This window comes from Etheostoma spectabile, chromosome 18 (genome assembly GCF_008692095.1).
Source record: "Etheostoma spectabile isolate EspeVRDwgs_2016 chromosome 18, UIUC_Espe_1.0, whole genome shotgun sequence".
NCBI classification, from domain to species: Eukaryota; Metazoa; Chordata; class Actinopteri; order Perciformes; family Percidae; genus Etheostoma; species Etheostoma spectabile.
This window is the reverse complement of record NC_045750.1, coordinates 6,080,935-6,100,168: the sequence shown is the minus strand read 5'-3', so window position 1 is coordinate 6,100,168 and position 19,234 is coordinate 6,080,935. Positions and strand designations below refer to the sequence as shown.

Genomic DNA, 19,234 nt, shown 5'->3' with positions numbered 1-19,234 from the left:
ACCTCGGCCTTCTCATTAGGTCCGAACCTGAAATGCTGCCAGACGGCAGAAGTCGTGTTCTTCTTCGAGACCAGGTCACTCGGTGGGCGACTTGCCATCTACCCCCCCCCCCACCACACACACACACACTTTTATGTGATGACAACCACCCATAAGCATTTTTAGGCATTAAATAAATTATATTTAATATTTAATCCTTGTCTCCTATATAAGTGTATTGCATTTTTTATTTTTTATGTCGGTATTGAAACAGATGTCGTTGCTATTTTTAAGACCCCGGGGTATACCGTGTTACCGCCCAACCCGACTACATGGCCTATTTCTTTCTTAAAATGTTTTCAGAAACACGTTTTGGTGAACTATTTTAATAAAATATGAGATCGAGTTGGTCCAATCAGCTGCTGGTTTTCATTTTTGGGCAACGATACACATTAGCGCCGCCTGCTGTCATGGAGACGTGTTACATCTCGTCGCTTTGGCGTGATCCGAGGCAATTTTTTGAAAAACTCGGGGAGAGGGTCTTGCCGAGGGTCGGCCGTCTGGTTGGTGTATCAGGGGCAGTAAAGAAATCATTTGACATTTTTGTAAATAAGCTTGGCTAGTTTCTTACTGATAGTTTGATGAGAAGATCGATCCTACTCTCCCATCTTTGTGATAAATATGTAGCTGGATCCTGCCGCAGCTTAGCTTAGCAAAAAGACGGGGAAACGACTAGCTATCAGCACCTCTAAATCTCACAAATTAACATGTTACGTCTTGTCTGTTTAACCACAACCAACGTGACTTTTATGGTTTTCTGTAAACATTAAACAGATGAGATGTTAGTGAGCTTTAGAGTTGCTGGTAACAACGCTAGGCTAACCAGCTGCTAGCTGTATCTTCATAATTAACATGATTTCGATTCGCTCATCTAACTCGGCAAAAAAAAGCAAGCAGGGGAACTATATTTCCTAAAATGTTAAATCATTCCTTAAATACAAGATTACACATAACTTAGTAGAAACATTAGAATTCTTTGTTAGCATTAAGCACCCAAGAGAAGTACTAATAGCTGTTTTATCCTTGTTAAAATGAATTGAAGTCTATTTTTTACTGTTCAGTACAGTAGCAGATACCCATCCAGCTTAGACTCGAGGCAGAAACGTTTCCCCGAGGCTGAAAGACTGGAAACGGATTTGAGAACTGAAACCAGCCGTTCTACAGACCTTCTGTTGGGCGCTTTACACCACTTAATTGTCCAGAACATTTCAGAAAAAACATAAGCACTATTGGTCTTAAGACATAATTGCACTCCTGTTGAGTTTTTGCTTGAAGGAAAGGAAATCATTTTTATATGTTCAGTGATTGTTGAAAGCTGAAAGCTCCAGAAAACAAATCTTTTCTAGAATGACCTTAAACGTAAGTGCTCTTACCTCGGAGTAGTTTGTCAGTAGTTGGATACGTATGTGTTGGGTGTGGCCTAATCCAACCTGTTTAATGGAATAATTTTGGCAATATGCTTATTCTCATCTGACTTTCGGAGTGATACACATAAATAAAACAATCGTTTACCAAAATGAACCATTACTTTTACGTTTCAAGGGGATTTAAGATATAATTTCAGCCCTAAAAAACAATCCGTTCACTGTTTTGGGTTATTGATTTTCAAAGAGAAACTTTATGGGGTTGATTCTTGTTCTGATTTGACCTTTAAAAAAAAAAAAACTTCACTAAACAAAGCATATACTGTATGTGTATGTCAAAGGTATATTTATATCATTTTTTTTCATTTTTTTTGCAAATTGAGAAAGAATATGCTTTGAGTAAATAGTTAAGACAATCGGTGTTTACTACCAGAAGATTTGGAGCATAAAATCAGTGTTTGTTATAAATATATAATCACATTTTGTACATACACATCATCCTGCTAAATCAGTGTTTCCATAGTGCACTGGGAGTCTGCTTACAATCTACGCGAGACAAACAGCATCTAAAAAAATATGTATATACATTTGTGTGTATAAAACTGCCATACTTTTGTACGGTTGGCTTTATAAAGATTACAGTCAAATTGAACCAGACCAAACTTCAGTCTAACACACAATTAGATCGAGCATGCACTTTGTTTGCAGGGTGAAGTTAGACAAAGTCAAATGTCAACTGTTCATAAAATAGCATGTAAATGACAAGGATAATGTATGCATTTGAAATAAAAATAAAAAAATCTGATACTGATGGACACTATTATACTGTATTTTTGAGCTTTTAGCACAAGTTCGAGCAAGAGAAAATCTAATCTTTCTTCGTTTCCACCTCATTATTATGCAATGGAATATGTACGCTGGCTTCTACAGTAGCTGAAGGATCTGTAAACTATTGTATTATGCCTCTTTGATGCCACTGCTACAGTATGTAAACCGCTTTACCCCTGTCACAAATATCAAAACAACACATCTACTGTGTCCCCCCTCACCAGAAGATCGCAAAGCTCTTTGCATTATTAAACTAAAATATCTGCATTTTTGTTTACATGTGGTGTTTTTACGGATTCAAATGCAGTCATATGGGTGGTTTTGTTCGTGAAATAAATAAAATCTGTTCTCAGATCAAATCTTGAAAAACCGTAATACAGTTTCTGCACTTTGGACTTTTTTTTTTTTTTTTTAGAAGACAATCACTTCATCAGCTTAACATATCAATATTACATGTTTGTTCACTTGGTTCAGTGTGACAAAAAGGTGATTGTTTTGTGTTTCTCAGCATGTTCTTCCCAGCTAGATTTCCATCAGGTGGGTGGAGGGCCATTGGTGTAGTGTAACATGGGGTAGAAGGACCGGGCAAAGTTGTTGGCCCCAGTGCAGCCAGGGTCGCTCTCTGACTGGGGAATCAGACAGGGGAGGAGCAGGAGGAACAGAAGGAGGAGGTGGAGAGGGAAAGCAGCGCGAAGGACCCGGTGGAAGAAGGAACGAGGCGGGGAAGCGTCCCTCCTGTCTCTGCACGACACACAAGAAACTAAGTTTATTACTGGATGATAGAAAATACACAAAGCAGTAATATCCATACAATCATTGTATTCATTATAGGTAAAATACTGATGTCTTTCTGCATACCTTTGAGTAGAGGGACTTTTCTTTGGATCTACAGGGGCGCCGTCAACTTCTGATTCACAATCCTGTATTCATGAAAAATACGTTCGTTGGGTCTGAAGCGGTTATATGCCAAAGTTTATTAGTTTCATTAATTGCATCGGCACTGAGTGGGATTCTCCGTGGTTTATTCATGGAATCCTGCACGACTGACTCCTGAAAGGAGAACCGCTCACACTGACTTACTGCTGCTTGATAACAGTAGGCAAAGGTCGCACTTTGAGAAACTATGTTCTATAATATGGATGTTTTTGTGACTATACTATAATATGACTTCATGACATTTTTATGACATACTATACTATCTTTTTGTAATACTTTTTTATGACGTAGTATATATACTTTGACATGTTTATGACATACTATAATACTGTTTTTTAATGAATGTTTGTGACATAATATACTATATATGACATTATCTGTACTATGATCCTTTCTGTCTCTAGTTACATTTACCAAGGAGGAACATCTAAACATCCGATCCATCCAACTCCGATCCAATTCATTAGTCAAACCTTTTTATCCAACCAGAAAGTTTCGCAGAGCTTTTAGCCGGAGGAGCTGCAGCGTTCTATGGGATTTGCGGGAAATGAACCGGAGCGCTCGTTAAACTGCGACAGCTGGGATTTCTAACTGCGCTCCTGTCAATACATCTGGCAAAGGTCTGCTCACTGGCCAACAACATGGACGAGCTGCAGCTTCATGTATATAAAGCAACCTGTTGCATTAATCATTCAATACTTATTCCAGCATATTTGCATTGTGCACCAACTTAAAGACAGTATATGATGTTCATTATTGTATTGTTTGTATAAACGAAACCTATAAAATAAAAAAGGTATACAGACCTTTTTTATTTTATAGGTTTCTTTTTCTTCCGCTTTGTTGTCCTTTCTTTCATGCTGACTTTCTATTTTTGTGTAATTACATTAAGAGCAATAAATCCCTTGAATGTGTATATATTCTTGGCCAATAAAGTTGAATCTGAGTTATCTGATGGCATAAAAAATTCATTCAAAAAATATCATGGTATAGCATGTTGAAAAAAATTCTAGTATGTCAATAAAAGTCATAGTATAGTATGTCGAAAAAAGTCATAAAAAAGTCACAGTATCGCATGTTGAAAAAAGTCATAAAAAGGCATAATTTAGTAAGTTGAAAAAATTCACAGTATATATAGTATGTCGGTAAAAGTCATTATGGTATTTCAAAAAAGTCATAGCATTGTATGTTGAAAAAAGTTATGAAAAAGACATTGTGAAAAAAGTGATAAAAAAAAGTTAAAGTATAGAATGTGAAAAAAGTCCTAAAACAGTCAAAGTATAGTATGTTGAAAAAGTGATCAAAAAGAAAAAAGTAAGAAAAATTAATAGTAGTATGTCGAAAAAAGAGTCATAGTATAGTATGTCAGAAAAAAGTGATAAAAGAGTAATAGTATAGTATGTTGAAAAAAGTTATGAGAAAGTCAAAGTATGGCATGTCAAAAAAGTGAGAAAAAATGAATAGTAGTGGTATGTTAAAAAAAGTCATAAAAGTCATAGTATAGTATGTCAAAATATGTTATAAAAAGTAATTGTATTGTATGTAGAAAAAAAGTCTTAAAAAAGTCATAGTATAGTATGTAGAAAAAAGTCATAAAAGTTATAGTATGGTATGTTGAAAAAAGTCATAAAAGTTATAGTATGGTATGTTGAAAAAAGTCATAAAAAGTCATAGTACAATAGGTTGAAAAAAGTGATAAAAAAGACATGGTATAGTATTTCAAAAAAATTGTAAAAAGAATCTTAGTATTGTATGTCAAAAAAAAGTCATATTATAGCACGTCGAAAAAAAGTCATAAAAAGTCATAGTTTAGTATGTTGGAAAAAAAGTGATAAAAATCATAGTCTAGTATGTGGGAAATGAGTGATCAAAAAGAAAAAAGTAAGAAAAAATGAATAGTAGCCTATAGTATGTTGAAATAAGTCATAGTTTAGTATGTTGGAAAAAAGTGATAAAAGAGTCATAGTATGGTATGTGGGAAATGAGTGCTCAAAAAGTCAGTCATAGTATAGTATGTCCAAAAAGTCATAAAAGTCATAAAAGTCATAGTATAGTATGTCCAAAAAGTCATAAAAGTCATAGTATACTATGTTGAAAAAAGTCATAAAAAGTCACATGCATGTCAAAAAAGTAATGAGTCATAGTATAGTATGTTAAAAAAAAATTATACAAGTCATAGTATGGTTTGTCAAAAAAATAACAAATAATATGTACAAGAAAGTAATAGTATACCGAAAAAAGTGATAAAAAATTCATTGTATTGTATGTTGAAAAAAGTGATAAAAAAGACATTGTATAGTATGAGAAAAAAGTGATAAAAAAGTTAAAGTATAGCATGTGAAAAAAATCCTAAACAGTCAAAGTAAAGTATGTTGAAAAAGTGATCAAAAAGTAATAAAAAGAGTCATAGTCTTTTAGTATGTCGAAAAAAGTAATAAAAGTTATAGTACAGTAGGTTGAAAAAGTGATCATAAAGTAATAGTATAGCATGTCAAAAATGTGAGAAAAAATGAATAGTAGTGGTATGTTGAAAAAAGTCATAAAAGTCATAGTATAGTATGTCAAAATATGTTATAAAAAAGTCATGGTATAGTATGTTGAAAAAAGTGATGAAAAAAGTTGTAGTTTAGCATGTCAAAAAAGTCCTAAAACAGTCAAAGTACAGTATGTTGAAAAGTGATCAAAAAGAAAAAGTAGTAGCCTATAGTATGTCGAAAAAAATCATAAAAGTAATAGTATAGTATGGTGAAAAAAGTTTAAAAAAAAAATCATAGTATAGTATGTCAAAAAGGTCATAAAAAGTCATAGTGTGGTATGTTGAAAAAAGTGATAAAAATCATAGTCTAGTATGTGGGAAATGAGTGATCAAAAAGAAAAAAGTAAGAAAAAATCAATAGTAGCCTATAGTATGTTGAAATAAGTCATAGTTTAGTATGTTGGAAAAAAGTGATAAAAGAGTCATAGTATGGTATGTGGGAAATGAGTGCTCAAAAAGTCAGTCATAGTATAGTATGTCCAAAAAGTCATAAAAGTCATAAAAGTCATAGCATAGTATGTCCAAAAAGTCATAAAAGTCATAGTATACTATGTTGAAAAAAGTGATAAAAAAGTCACATGCATGTCAAAAAAGTGATGAGTCATAGCATAGTATGTTGAAAAAATGAATACAAGTCATAGTATGGTTTGTCGAAAAAATGAAAGAAAGTCATAGTATAATATGTCCAAAAAAGTCATAGTATACTGAAAAAAGTGATAAAAAAGACATTGTATAGTATGAGAAAAAAGTGATAAAAAAAACTTGTAGAATAGCATGTCAAAAAGTCCTAAAACAGTCAAAGTATAGTATGTTGAAAAAGTGATCAAAAAGAAAAAAGTAAGAAAGAATGAATAGTAGCCTATAGTATGTCGAGAAAAAGTGATAAAAGAGCATAGTATAGTATGTCGAAAAAAGTAATAAAAGTCATAGAATAATATGTTGAAAACAGTGAGAAAAAATGAATAGTAGTTGTATGTTGAAAAAAAGTCATAAAAGTCATAGTATAGTATGTCGAAAAAAGTCATAAAAGTCATATAGTGTGGTATGTAGAAAAAAGTCATAAAAGGTATAGTATGGTATGTTGAAAAAAGTGATAAAAAAGACATGAAATAGTATGTTGAAAAGAATTATAAAAAAATCTTATGCATGCCAAAAAAAAAATAAAGTCATATTATAGCATGTCAAAAAAAGTGATAAAATATTAATAGTATATTATGTCAAAAAAAGGATTAAAAAAGTAATTATATAATATGTCAAAATAGGTGGAAAAAGTCATAGTATAGCATGTTGAAAAAGTAGAGTATAGTATGTAGAAAAAGTCATAAAAAGTCATAGTATGGTATGTGGGAAATGAGTGCTCAAAAAGTCAGTCATAGTATAGTATGTTGAAAAAATTAATACAAGTCATAGTATGGTATGTTGAAAAAAGTGATAAAAACGTCATAGTATAACATGTCAAAAAAGTCATAGTATACCGAAAAAAGGGATAAACAAAGTCATAGTATAGTATGTCGAAAAAGTTATAAAAGTCATAGTGTAATATGTTGAAAACAGTGATAAAAAAGACATGGTATAGTATGTTGAAAAAGTCATGAGAAAGTCAAAGTATAGCAGGTTGAAAAAGTGATCATAAAGTAATAGTATAGCATGTCAAAACTGAATAGTATAGTATGTTGAAAAAAGTCTTAAAAGTCATAGTATAGTGTGAAAATGTTTAAGTCATAGTATATATTTGAAATCTTAAAAGTCATAGTATAGTATGTTGAAAAAAGTCTTAAAAGTCATAGTATAGTATGTTGAAAAAAGTCTTAAAAGTCATAGTATAGTATGTTGAAAAAAGTCTTAAAAGTCATAGTATAGTATGTTGAAAAAAGTAATTAAAAAAAACATGGTATAGTACGTCGAAAAAAGTATGTAAAAATCTTAGTATCGTATGTCAAAAAAAGTAATAAAATAATAGGATATTATGTCAAAAAAGTAATAAAAAAGTAATTATATAATGTGTCAAAAAAGGTGGAAAAAGTCATAGTATAGCATGTTAAAAAAAAAATGTATAGTATAGTATGTAGAAAAAAGTCATAAAAAGTCATAATTTGTCAAAAAAGTGATAAAACAGAGCCTTGAGCCACCTGACCTCCGCAACATCGACTCTCCCCCCTGTTCAAAACTAGACTCAAACCCACCTGTTCCAGCTTGCTTATTTGTAGATACACTGTTCCGGTCATATTTTTATTTATTTTTGTTTTTATTTTTTATTACAACTGTTTATACTTTTCCGTTCCCTGTTTCTGTCTTTTGTTGTCTGTAAAGCGACCTTGAGTGCTTAGAAAGGCGCTGTTAAATAAAATGTATTATTATTATTATTGTTATTAAAAATTTCATAGTTAAGTATGGTGAAAAAAATCATAAAAGTAATAGTAAAAAAAGTTTTAAAAAATCATAGTATGTCAAAAAAGTCATACTATAATATGTGAAAAAAGTCATAGTATACCGAAAAAAATGAGAGAAAGTCATATTATCCTCTGTCAAAAAAAGTATTGAAAAAGTCAGAATATGTCGAAAAAGTGATAAAAAGTCCATAGTTAAGTATGTGGAGAAAAGTCATAGTATTTTGTGTTAAAAAAAGTTTAAAAAAAATCATAGTACATATGTCAAAAAAGTCATAAAAGTCATGGTATGGTAAGTTAAAAATAAATCATATAAGTAATAGTATAGTATGGTGAAAAAAGTTTTTAAAAAATTGTAGTACATATGTCAAAAAAGTCATAAAAGTCATAGTATGGTATGTCGAAAAAAGTGATAAACAAGTCATAGTATAGTATGTTGAAAAAAATCATAAAAGTAATAGTATAGTATGGTGAAAAAAGTTAAAAACAAATCATAGTCTAGTACGTCAAAAAAGTCAAAAAGTCAGTATAGCATGTTGAAAAAAGTCTTTGTATTGTGACATAGTAGTATGCTGAAAACATTTGATGGTTAAACTCTCACCAGACGCTGTTGGAGGGTGCTGAGGTCTTCCTCCACCTGCCTCAGCAGCAGCTTTAGTTTGTTCCCCGTCACGTGGAGCTTCTCCTGGGCTTCGTAGCTGTCCTCAGCCCCGTCCTCAGGCTGTAGCTGAGACCACAGAGCCTGGAGGGAGGCCTGCTGATTCTGCCTGCCCTGCAGCTCCTTCCGCAGATCCTTCAAACCACAAACATAAGAGATGGTGGCGGTGCAGCCTAGCAGAAAAGTGAACCTTCGACAAAACAGGATTGTCTGCTTACTGTGAGCGTGCTGCAGTGTTGTTGCAGGGCTCGGACAGGTGCGTCTGGGTCTCTGATGTCCACTGCATAGCGTCTGCTCTCTGCGTGGGCCAGCCACAGCAGCAGAGAATGGAGGGTTTCATTGAACTCCTGTGAGGACAAGGGTAAAGGTAATCAGAATATTTTCTGGTATGATACGTAACATGACTTAGGCCAAAACTCATTTCTCTGTCTTACCCCTTTCCCATTAGTTTTCGCATTCATGTGAGAGTAAGGGCAATACTCCTTTTGATCAAGAGGTAGGGCTAAGGGTAAGGGCTACATACCCCCTAAAACCAAGCAAAGACGCGAGCTTACTTGAAACCGAAGGATACCCAGAATACACTCTGTGACCGGCAACAGTGGCTGCCAGATCAACCAAGGAGTCCCATAAAGTATTTTCGGCTTAAATAATTGATTTAAAAATGATGACAATCTTGTTTTGTGCTCTACGCAGTCCTGTACATATATATTTGCAACCATGTTCTTATTTAAAACGTTTTAAAAAATTGCTATGCTAACGCTAATCGCTAACATTACACTGCGGATTTGCACAACAGTCTCGCATTTCTCCACCTTGAATGGACTCCATGCATGTCTACAGTTTTAACCATTAGCAGAGAATTTTGTTTGATATCAGTGCAAAACGATAGTAACGTAGTTTAACTCCAGATTCTATGAGTATATACACAGACACAGTTGCAGACGGCATCTTGGAAGTTTGTGATCGATACTGTATGGTGACGTAACCAAGTGGTGTCTCATTTCATGAGGGGTATGTTTTTACCCCTAGCCCTTACCACTCGGTTTCAAGGGCCAAGGGCTAGGGGTAAGACGAAGGGGTGAGGGAGGGGGTAAGAAAGAGAAATGAGATTCACCCTTAACATCTATACTTATACTACAACTATGGGCATCCCTGTTTGAAGAAAAAACACAATACTTGAGGCTACATTGTATATTAATCTCCGGCTGATCATTGCTTCTCACCTGGCAGCACATCAGTGTCTTCCTCAGACTGTCGTCCCACTGCTGGAGGCCCGTACACGCTCTGCTCCAGTTTCGGTTCATACCAACCAGTCTCTCCTGTAGATCTGGAGCTTCCTGAGCTCGCAGGTTGACGGACAGCATGATGGACTTGTAGCGAGTAAACATCCTCTGCATTTCCTGCAAGACAACATCCACAAATATAAACACAATAAAAAGCTAATACTTATCATCAGATCTGTAGTATTTGGTCTTAAATTTCACCTTTAGAGCTTTGGCTCTGGCTGCCATGTCCTTAATACCGGCTGCCGGGTCAGACTGCTGGAGGCGCTCTAGCTCTGGGGTCACGTTTTCTAACCAGGAAGTGATGTCGTTGAGGTCAGATGTGAGATTTTGGGGCTCCTGAGAGCTGGCGTGCAGGTCGCTCCTGGACTGAGCCTGGAGCAGCTCCCAGCGTTCAATCACACCTGGGAGAGCCCAAACATTTACTTACGTAGGAGTTTGTGTTTTTCTCAAAACACATTTTTTCTACAGTTCAAGACATCTAATCTTTTCAACCCAACTGATTATTCACAGCGTGTCTCACCTGACTGTTTGTCGGAGGCAGTCAGTCCTGTCAGACCGCGCTCCTCTGGCTGCTCCTCATCATCCAGAATCAGCGAGACTCTTTTAATGTCCTCAATGCTGCCGCTGCACTGAGACATGAGACGCAACTGCAGACACAATAAAGACACAGTTAAACTGACAGCTGGAGCTGCAAACAAGCTGCACACACTGTCTGAATCATCTGCTCATATTTCACAGTTATTGTATTCTTTCCATATCCGCCCAGTTGACTGGTATTGCTTTTACTTAACGTACATAGCCCTGCTTTAGGGGGGTGCTGGTGAGGGTGGGTGGAGCCTCAGTGTGGCCCTCTGAGTCCACCTGGAGTGACCGTGTTTCTGCATCTTCCTGTGATCGCCATATTGGAGACTCGTGTACGGCCATGCTTGAAACTGAAACACAAGGAAAAAGAAGAGTTTAACCACCAATTCCATCTAAAAGTAGAGGTGTTTTAAAATTTGAAACAATTTAAAATTCTGCTGTACAAATAATTGTTTTAGAAGAAATTGTGATTAACAATGTTACTGTCTCTTTCAATCCAACTTAAAAAAAATTGAAACATGCAGACACTGGAAGAAAATTTACATTTATGATCAGTGATGACAACTACCATGTTGTAAAATTTCACTTAACAATTTATTGAATTCCATAGCCAAGTAAAGATGCCACCCAAGCATAAATCATCAGCCCCAGGAATGGTGTAATTGTTGACATATTTCAAATGTTTGTGCATGAAGAGATAGAGTTTAGAGAACCAACAGCAGCTGGATACCAGTTCACATCAGTCCTTAATTAAGGCAACAACTTTAAAGACTGTACAAAAATGATGGTAAAGAAAAAAGCATAGTGGATAGGACTGGAGTGGGTGAACAGAAGGATGTATCAAACCACAGCTATGTGAAGAGAATTCTCAGAGCAGCACAACAAGCATATAGTTGCAAAGTGATATATGAGCTGCTGGAAGATGTTTGTTGGAAACTTATTTCACCATGAAGAGCCGTGAGTGGATTTATTAAACAAAAGGAGAAGATGTTCTTTTGCCTACCCAGTGAGGAGGCGAGTAGGGCCTCTGGGGCTTTGACAAATTCCTCCAGGCTCTCAGTCAACTCCACCTCTGGGAGGAGAGAGGGGTCAGACTAGAGGCATAAGGATGTCTAAGATTGTGTGTGTGTGTGTGTGTGTGTGTGTGTGTGTGTGTGTGTGTGTGTGTGTGTGTGTGTGTGTGTGTGTGTGTACACACTAAATTCCACCCTGTTATTAACCTTCCACACAAGCACAGCAAAGCCACTCCCCATTAAAGAGCATCATTATGGACTGTAATTAAACAATAGCTCTAATGCGAATCCATCCACCTGCTGTTGTGTTAGTCGCAATCTGCAGCTGTCAGGAATACATACAGTATGTACAGACGGTAAGTTTAGCCACAATAATGGCTAGACAGATGGACAGTCCGGCAGAAGAGCTGGAAAGACAGACCTGCATATCCACCCCCACCACTGTTAAGCTGTGCTTACATCTCAGACAGTAACATATGTCCATGTGTTCACCCCCCCTCCCCTTTTTGGAGTCTGTCAGAGTGGGATGACGTGAAGGAGGGTGGGTTTGTATGGGAGAGAGTGTATGTAAATTGGATTGCATTTTATCTCTCTTTTTTTAGTTTTACCATCTTAGAAATCCCATTAAGTTAGATGTTTAACACATCATTTTGCTTTTACCAGCTAAAATGAAGTAATCCTTTGTTACGTAAGGAATAACAGCCGTCCACTTGTAGTGGATGTGGTCCGTAATGTGTGAAGATGGCGTCTCCGTTTTATGACCTTGTGACATTTAAAACCCTTACAGCAATAAAAACTAGGAGAAGAGTGTGTGAACTGTACCATGAATCAATATGTTTTTCTGTAAATCTACCTGATAGTGCGCTGAAGAAAGTTCTGTCATCCTCATCTTCTTGCTCCTCCTCATCATCTTCGTGTGACGATGACCCTCCAACGTCTCCGGTGTGGTCCCACTCCAGCGGCAGAGAGTCCACGCTCACCGGTGTCTCGCGCCCAGAGCGCTCCAGCGAAGAGGCCAGCAGGTGGGTGGGTGTCGCCGGGAGGCTACCTTGGCTCTTCCCCAGCCATGGTCGGCTAATCAGCTCCAAGCTTGACTCTAAGGAAAAGGTGGTACCAGAGAGCTCCGGTTCTTCTTTGATCATCTAAGGTGAAACAATAGCAGGTATTTAGCCAGATGTGTAAAAAATAAAGTTCTGTTCAACTCAAAATGCTTTAAACAAACTCTAGGAAGTCTGGTCAATGGAGTCCCTCCTGACAAAGGCTTTGAATTGTTAATCCCCTATGCTTCATAGCACAGCTCGAGGTCCTCAGGGCAGGGTTGTACCAGTTGCTCAACCCTAACACTTTAAGCAAAACAAACACCATACTTGTGAACCCTATGTGAGGAATCAGGAGCCCTGTAGGACTCAGAAGTGTAACTGGAATTTGAAAATAATCATTTGTGAAACATGACATTGCCACCATTTATAATCTGCATGCCAGGATTATTTTCAAATCACCTTCGTTAAACCGGCCCCATGCTAGTTAAATCCGTAGAACGCATTTTCTTAGATTTTAACTTTTCAACCTGTTTTGGGTTTAAAAGTTTTGAAAGAATCATTTCTCAAAACTTACATTTGCAAGTCGCTGGATCTTCAAAGCTAGCTTAGAATAGCAGAAGGTGATGTATGTATGTAAAGCTATGAACTGAATCACAAATGAACTTCCTTCCTTGAATTTCTTTGTTTGAAACAATAGCATAAATCAAGTTATGAATGGAAGAATGGATGTAGCGTATGTGTGTGTGCGCTCCCACTCACCGGGGGCTGGCTCAGGCGCTGGTGGAAGCGGACCAGTCTGCTGAAAACCTCCTGGCAGTAAGAATGCAGCTCCTCCAGCTCGTCCTCTATCAGCGCCGCATCCTGCGGTGAGCTCTTCTGGATCAGACCCTCTCCAAACACTATCAGTCCGTCAATGCGCTCTGTGTTCAGGGTGATCTCCTTCTGGAAACTCTGCAGGAAAGACGGTTGGATGGTTGGATGAACAGAGTCAGGAAAATAAAAGAAGAATGTTTCAGAAAACCCGGAGAAACCAAACGTGACAGCTAATAGTATCTGTTATAGAGCTCTGGCAAATTAACTAAAGTCAAAACATCCTAAAAAATAGTTTAGAACTGACTGAAGCCCGTTCATTACCATCTTAACATGCATCTCTTCTGATGGCTGTAAGATGTAAGCACCAAGAGAACTTGCTGAAGAAATATTTCTTTCTATGCGACATTTTGATCTTAATAGTTTTATAAATTTTAAAAATGTATAAAGGCTTAAAAAGAGATCTGTTTGTTTAGTATCTGCCTGTTTGTGACCATCTGTGAGGTTACAATATGTCCTCACATTAAGCTGTTGGATCTTGTGATGGACGTCACTCTCTGAAAAGTGTTCGACGTTGGTGAGCTGCAGGTCCAGCTCGGTCAGCCACACCAGCATGCTCTCCCTGGTGCCTTCAAACTCCTCCCTCTGGCTGGTGAAATGCTGAGAGAAAGGGAAAAAAAAGATTTATTAGAGGAGAGGGTGATTTATTCCGGCATTTTATGACTGAGGGGAAGAATGTAAATTGTGGACACTCTGGTTCATGGTCAGCGCCTTAAACCCTCGGACATGTCATACCTTCTGTCCTTTACTGTACCTTGAGTCTGCGGAGGATGGCGGCCACCCTGCGGTGCAGGGTGTCCCAGCGGCGGTTGCCTTCGTGGACCATGGCTTTGAGTTGGCTGGCTCGGTCGGTGCGGTTCTCTCTGGCCAGGCGGCGGTACTGGTTATTGATCAGTTCCAGATGGGTCAGCCGTTCATGAACCTGCCTTTGGAAACCCTAAAAAGAGCAGAGGAACCTTGGGTTAAACCTTGTTAAAAATAAAAAAGGCAACAGTGCTCCAAATATTAAAACATGTGATGTGAACACAATGAAATGTTGTATGCCATTACATGTTTTTCTACTAGTTGTATGAAACTCACCATCCTCATAATATCAAATAGAGCAGAACAAACCTTTTGTTAAATTAATTAGTTGGTCTGTATCAATTTTTTACTTTAGACATGATCTTTATTTGCTTGCTGTTGAAAGACAAATGCAATAGAGAAGAAGAACCAAACACATATTTAAATAATTTTACAGACACCTGAATAATTGTGGCAAAAAAGATATCAGAGACAAGGATTGGTTACAGAGTAAAAGTGGTTATGAAACAGATGTTTTGGCAGAGAAAAATGGCGTCCTGACAGTTTGAGGATAGTTTTGGTTGTGCAAGAGCAAAAAAATCCCTCAATTCTGTGGAATACCCAATTCAAATGAATTCATGAATTTAGTCACTAGAATATCATCCTGAATGAGACTATTTCACAAAACCAACAAGCAAACACAAACAGAGCTACTTCAAGTCTGTTCCGTCTGCCGACCTCACAACTGACCTCCAACTTCTTGAGCTCTTCCTTGGCGACGGTATAAAGGACGTCTGCGGAGTTGGGGTTGGCAGCGGTGCGCTCGGCCATCTTGAGCCAATCCTCAAACTGCGAGTAGTCATCGAGGAACTTGCACCAGAGTCTCCACGTCTCCTCGATCCTACAAGGAGACATTGTACTGGAGTTAGAGTTACTGCATGACACTACATCCCTGGATCTTTAAAAAACACAGACATTATTAATCATCTTCAATCATCAGATTAAAAAAAAAAAATTTAAATCATTAATCTCATGAATCAATAATCTTCATTTAAATAATTAATTAGATCATAAATGAATTCTTGGCTGCAAACAGATATAGCAGATGTAAATGAAGTACTGCCTAACAACCTCAGATTGTGTTTATGGAAGAATCAGCATAAAGAATTTAACTGTGCAACATGTAGTATATATATTTCTATATATAGCAATATCAGCAGTAACAGTGATAGACAAACAACCCAAAAAAGTTCTCTTTTTGTGTAACATCTGTAAAACTTGTTTGCATGTAGGGAATGGTGTATGCTCCGATCGGACTGAGTCATATGTGATGAAATGTGTAAGGACACCATGTAGTGTGTGTGTGTGTGTGTGTGTGTGTGTGTGTGTGTGTGTGTGTGTGTGTGTGTGTGTGTGTGTGGTGTGTGTGTGTGTGGTGTGTGTGTGTGTGGTGTGTGTGTGTGTGCGTTTTAGCTCCTACCTGAGCCTCCTTTCCAGAGCCATGGCACAGATGGCCCTCCAGCGCTGGTCCAGGCTGTGGCTGGTTTCCTGCAGGGAGTCACTCTCCGCCTCGGTGCCGCCAGCAGCATCTTCGTCCCGCAGCAAAACGTCGCACAGACTGAGCACTGACGCGACGCCCTCCGTATGCTGCTCAATGTCCCTCTGCAGCTCCTGGACGGAAACATGGACGGACACAAAGACGGGCATTGCATCAGTCCATACCAGAGAAACCATGTGTTAAACTTCAGTCCACAGACATACAGATGGAGGACAGGGGCTCCCTGCATGAGACCACCCACTCCCAAAATTAAACAAAGGACAGGTATGAATTATTTATTATAAAGAGAGACAAAGAGTGAGTGGGAGTGATAGTGTAGCAGCGAGTGTAATACAATGAAACCATTCAAATAAAGGCAATAAAGAACAAAAATATACAAAAGAAGAAAGCCAAGAAAGCCAATTTAAAAAAGAGGTAACCTTAAACATAAATTGGACTTTGACAAACTCAGTGTAAACCACTGGTGGACAGGCTTAGTGTTTGTGTGTACCTGCTGCTCGGCCAGCCTCTTCTGGATCTCCTGGTGGTGACAGACGCTGTAGGTGATGGGTTTGGACTGCTCGGCCTCAATGCGAGAAAGCCACGAGCGAAGGTTGCTCATGTTCTTATCCAGCTGCTGCATCGCCACCAGAGTCTCCTTCAGCTTCTTCACCCTAAGCACACACACAGTTTTATAAACTGTATCATCCTAAATTCATATTTGGTTATTGTGTGAAGTAACCCAAATCTAGCCAACAGGTTGTCAACCCTTTTGGCTGGGACCCTTTAAGGTGAAGTTATGCAGCCATGGACCATTGTCCATTGCATTGTCCTGCATACTGTATGTGTATGGGTTATAATCAAGTTAAAGGTCCTGTTGACCAACTGCCCTGCTTTGCTTGTTAGCAAGCCATGATGTCTCTCTCTTTCTCATGGGCGGTCAAAATTGACCTCATAAGGAGCAAGATTCCAGATCAGCCCATCTGAGCTTTCATTTTCTCAAAGGCAGAGCAGGATACCCAGGGCTCAGTTTGCACCTATCACCATTTCTACCCACTGAATACAGTTGATACAGTATTAGAGGACCACTAAGGCCTACTGTATATAAAAGCATTCAAAAAACAGCATATCACCTTTAACTTGAGTTTAACCCGTACCCTTACACTTATAATAAATACATATAATTGTGTGGCAAATACTCTTTCCTTCTGGTTTTCTACACTTTTAATTGTCCCCGGAGTGCTCATGTTTATCTTGCAACAACCTAGGACCGCCCAGTTTATTTTAAAAACACAAAATTAAAGACAGAAAGACACAAACAACAAAGAAACTAGTAGCTAAATCTAGTACAAAGCATCTCTTCTATTTGTATAAGATTAATGTTTTGCGATTAGCCCTGACAAATAAATGTAAATATAAAAAGAGATAGAATGAAAAAGCACGAGAGATAGAAAAACAAAGAAAAACAGAAAGACAAAGAATGAAAGACGAAAAGAGAGAAGGATAAAGACAGTAAAAAAACAAGGAGACAAAAAGAATGAAAAGAGAATGATAAGACAGAAACAAAGAAAGAAAACACAATCAGAAAGAAAAGAGAACACATAAAAGGAAAAATTAAAAATTAAAAAAATAAGAAAACGAAAGAAAGAAAGAGAGTTTAGGTCTTTAAATTCTCAGGTATCTTACAGCAGAACTTCCAAAATCACCATGGCAACTGACCCCCCCTACACGTCGCGCCCCACTGACTGGTGTCATAGCAACGCTTGGGACAATAAGAGCTCTCTTCTGAGGCTTAAAAGCCTGAAGTGTGCCCCTTTTGGGAGTTTGAGTTAATTTCCCCATTTGATCCTTCCTCTCCTGTCGAGGTCCAGCAGGGAGACGCTCTCTACCAAAGTAAAAAAGGACTAAAAACAGCTGCGAGTGTAAGTGGCAGGCTAAAAAAGGGATGAAAGGGCCCCAACTACAGATGGTCCGATACCATTTTTGCCTCCTGATACTGATTCTGATACCTTAACTTGCGTATCGGCCGATACGAGCACTGATCCGATACCAGTGTGTCATATATTTATAATGTTTTAACAGCTGTATACTACTATCCCTGTATGGATGCGATATGATTATATCTTTGTCAGTCTGGTTCAGGTTAAACTTTTTGTGAAACATTAACACAAACAATGAACGCTTTCTTTTATTATTCAGTTTGACAGTCAGTCATAACGGAAAAAGAACTTAAATAAACTACTTTAATGTAGATTTTTAAGGGCTTTATTACCGGATCGGTGCATAAACTCCGGTACTTCCCGATACGAGCGTTTTAGGCAGTATCGGAAGTGATACCAATACTGGAATCGGTACATCTCTAGTCCCAACAGATGCAAAAAGGCAATGTTAATGGTTAATTATGAGTGTTTTTTAAGTAGATGTATTATATAGCAGCTTGTGTTAAGCCAATATTAAACAATCATGCACTGACAAATGTGGCATATTTTGTTGAATGTAAAAAAAGGACTTCTTAAAAAAATTGGAATTAAAAACTGCGTTGAAAAATTCAATTGATTCCAAGTTAGTTCAAGTTCAGGAATTACGTATAGTCAGTGGAAATTTGTGTGTTAAGTTAATGTGTCTTTATGTTTATGGCCATGTAATGAAGACATAATAGAGTCGGTGTAAATTCTATGGAGAAAAAAGACTGTTCCCCTCTGCAGATACAAGTATCCTTGTCAACTAAATTGTCTCTGTGTCTCTTTCACTCCCTCTCTACCTCTGACAGCCTAACAAAGGCCTGCAGCTTCATGCGGAGGCCCAACAAAGACACAAAACCCGGTCAGGGGTCCTCCCAGAGGAAAAAGGACAAGAGGAGAATGGACGGAGAAAAACGGAACAGAAAAGAGTCTGTAGAAAAGTGAGGATATATGGTTGGAGTTCACAAAGTACAGTACCAAAGGAAGGCATAAAGTTCCTCAGAGAATAAACTCTTTCAGGTTACTGAACATGTGCTTTTTACATAAAGTACATGCTTGGACTTAGATGTGATTATTAAATTGCATGTAATTAGTTGTTGCTAGCTGCCCAAAGATGCTTGGTGTGGATGCAATCCAATTATACAGTGGCAGCTTCTATGTCTTAAAATAAGTGTGGTAAAATGTAATGTAAAACTAATTGAAGGGCTATCATACATTCAGGTATACTTTGTCCACTTGGAAAATAAGTGCTGCTTCATAACTTTTTCACATTTTAAATAACTGATGTTAAAGAAATGTTAAAGGTCAAAAATTCAGGGTTACAATATGCAACATCTTGCCTGCCTGTGCTCAAGCCCCCACTTTGAAAATCAGCGATTAATGCATGCCGACAGATCCATCCCCTCCCACCCTC

At 37.5% G+C, this 19,234-nt stretch overlaps 1 protein-coding gene across 1 annotated transcript in view; it reads right to left on the bottom strand.

Moving 5' to 3' along the window:
• Positions 1 to 1,810: 1,810 nt before the first annotated feature.
• Positions 1,811 to 19,234, bottom strand: part of syne2a (spectrin repeat containing, nuclear envelope 2a) — a 93,720-nt gene continuing 76,296 nt past the window's right edge. The window contains 16 exon segments of the mRNA XM_032543624.1: positions 1,811 to 2,972; positions 3,090 to 3,151; positions 8,692 to 8,883; positions 8,967 to 9,095; positions 9,972 to 10,148; positions 10,233 to 10,435; positions 10,555 to 10,681; positions 10,830 to 10,966; positions 11,620 to 11,688; positions 12,483 to 12,771; positions 13,429 to 13,620; positions 14,002 to 14,139; positions 14,294 to 14,476; positions 15,073 to 15,223; positions 15,803 to 15,993; positions 16,371 to 16,533. Of these exon segments, the coding sequence (XP_032399515.1) occupies positions 2,765 to 2,972; positions 3,090 to 3,151; positions 8,692 to 8,883; positions 8,967 to 9,095; positions 9,972 to 10,148; positions 10,233 to 10,435; positions 10,555 to 10,681; positions 10,830 to 10,966; positions 11,620 to 11,688; positions 12,483 to 12,771; positions 13,429 to 13,620; positions 14,002 to 14,139; positions 14,294 to 14,476; positions 15,073 to 15,223; positions 15,803 to 15,993; positions 16,371 to 16,533 (2,611 nt within the window). The 3' untranslated portion in view covers positions 1,811 to 2,764.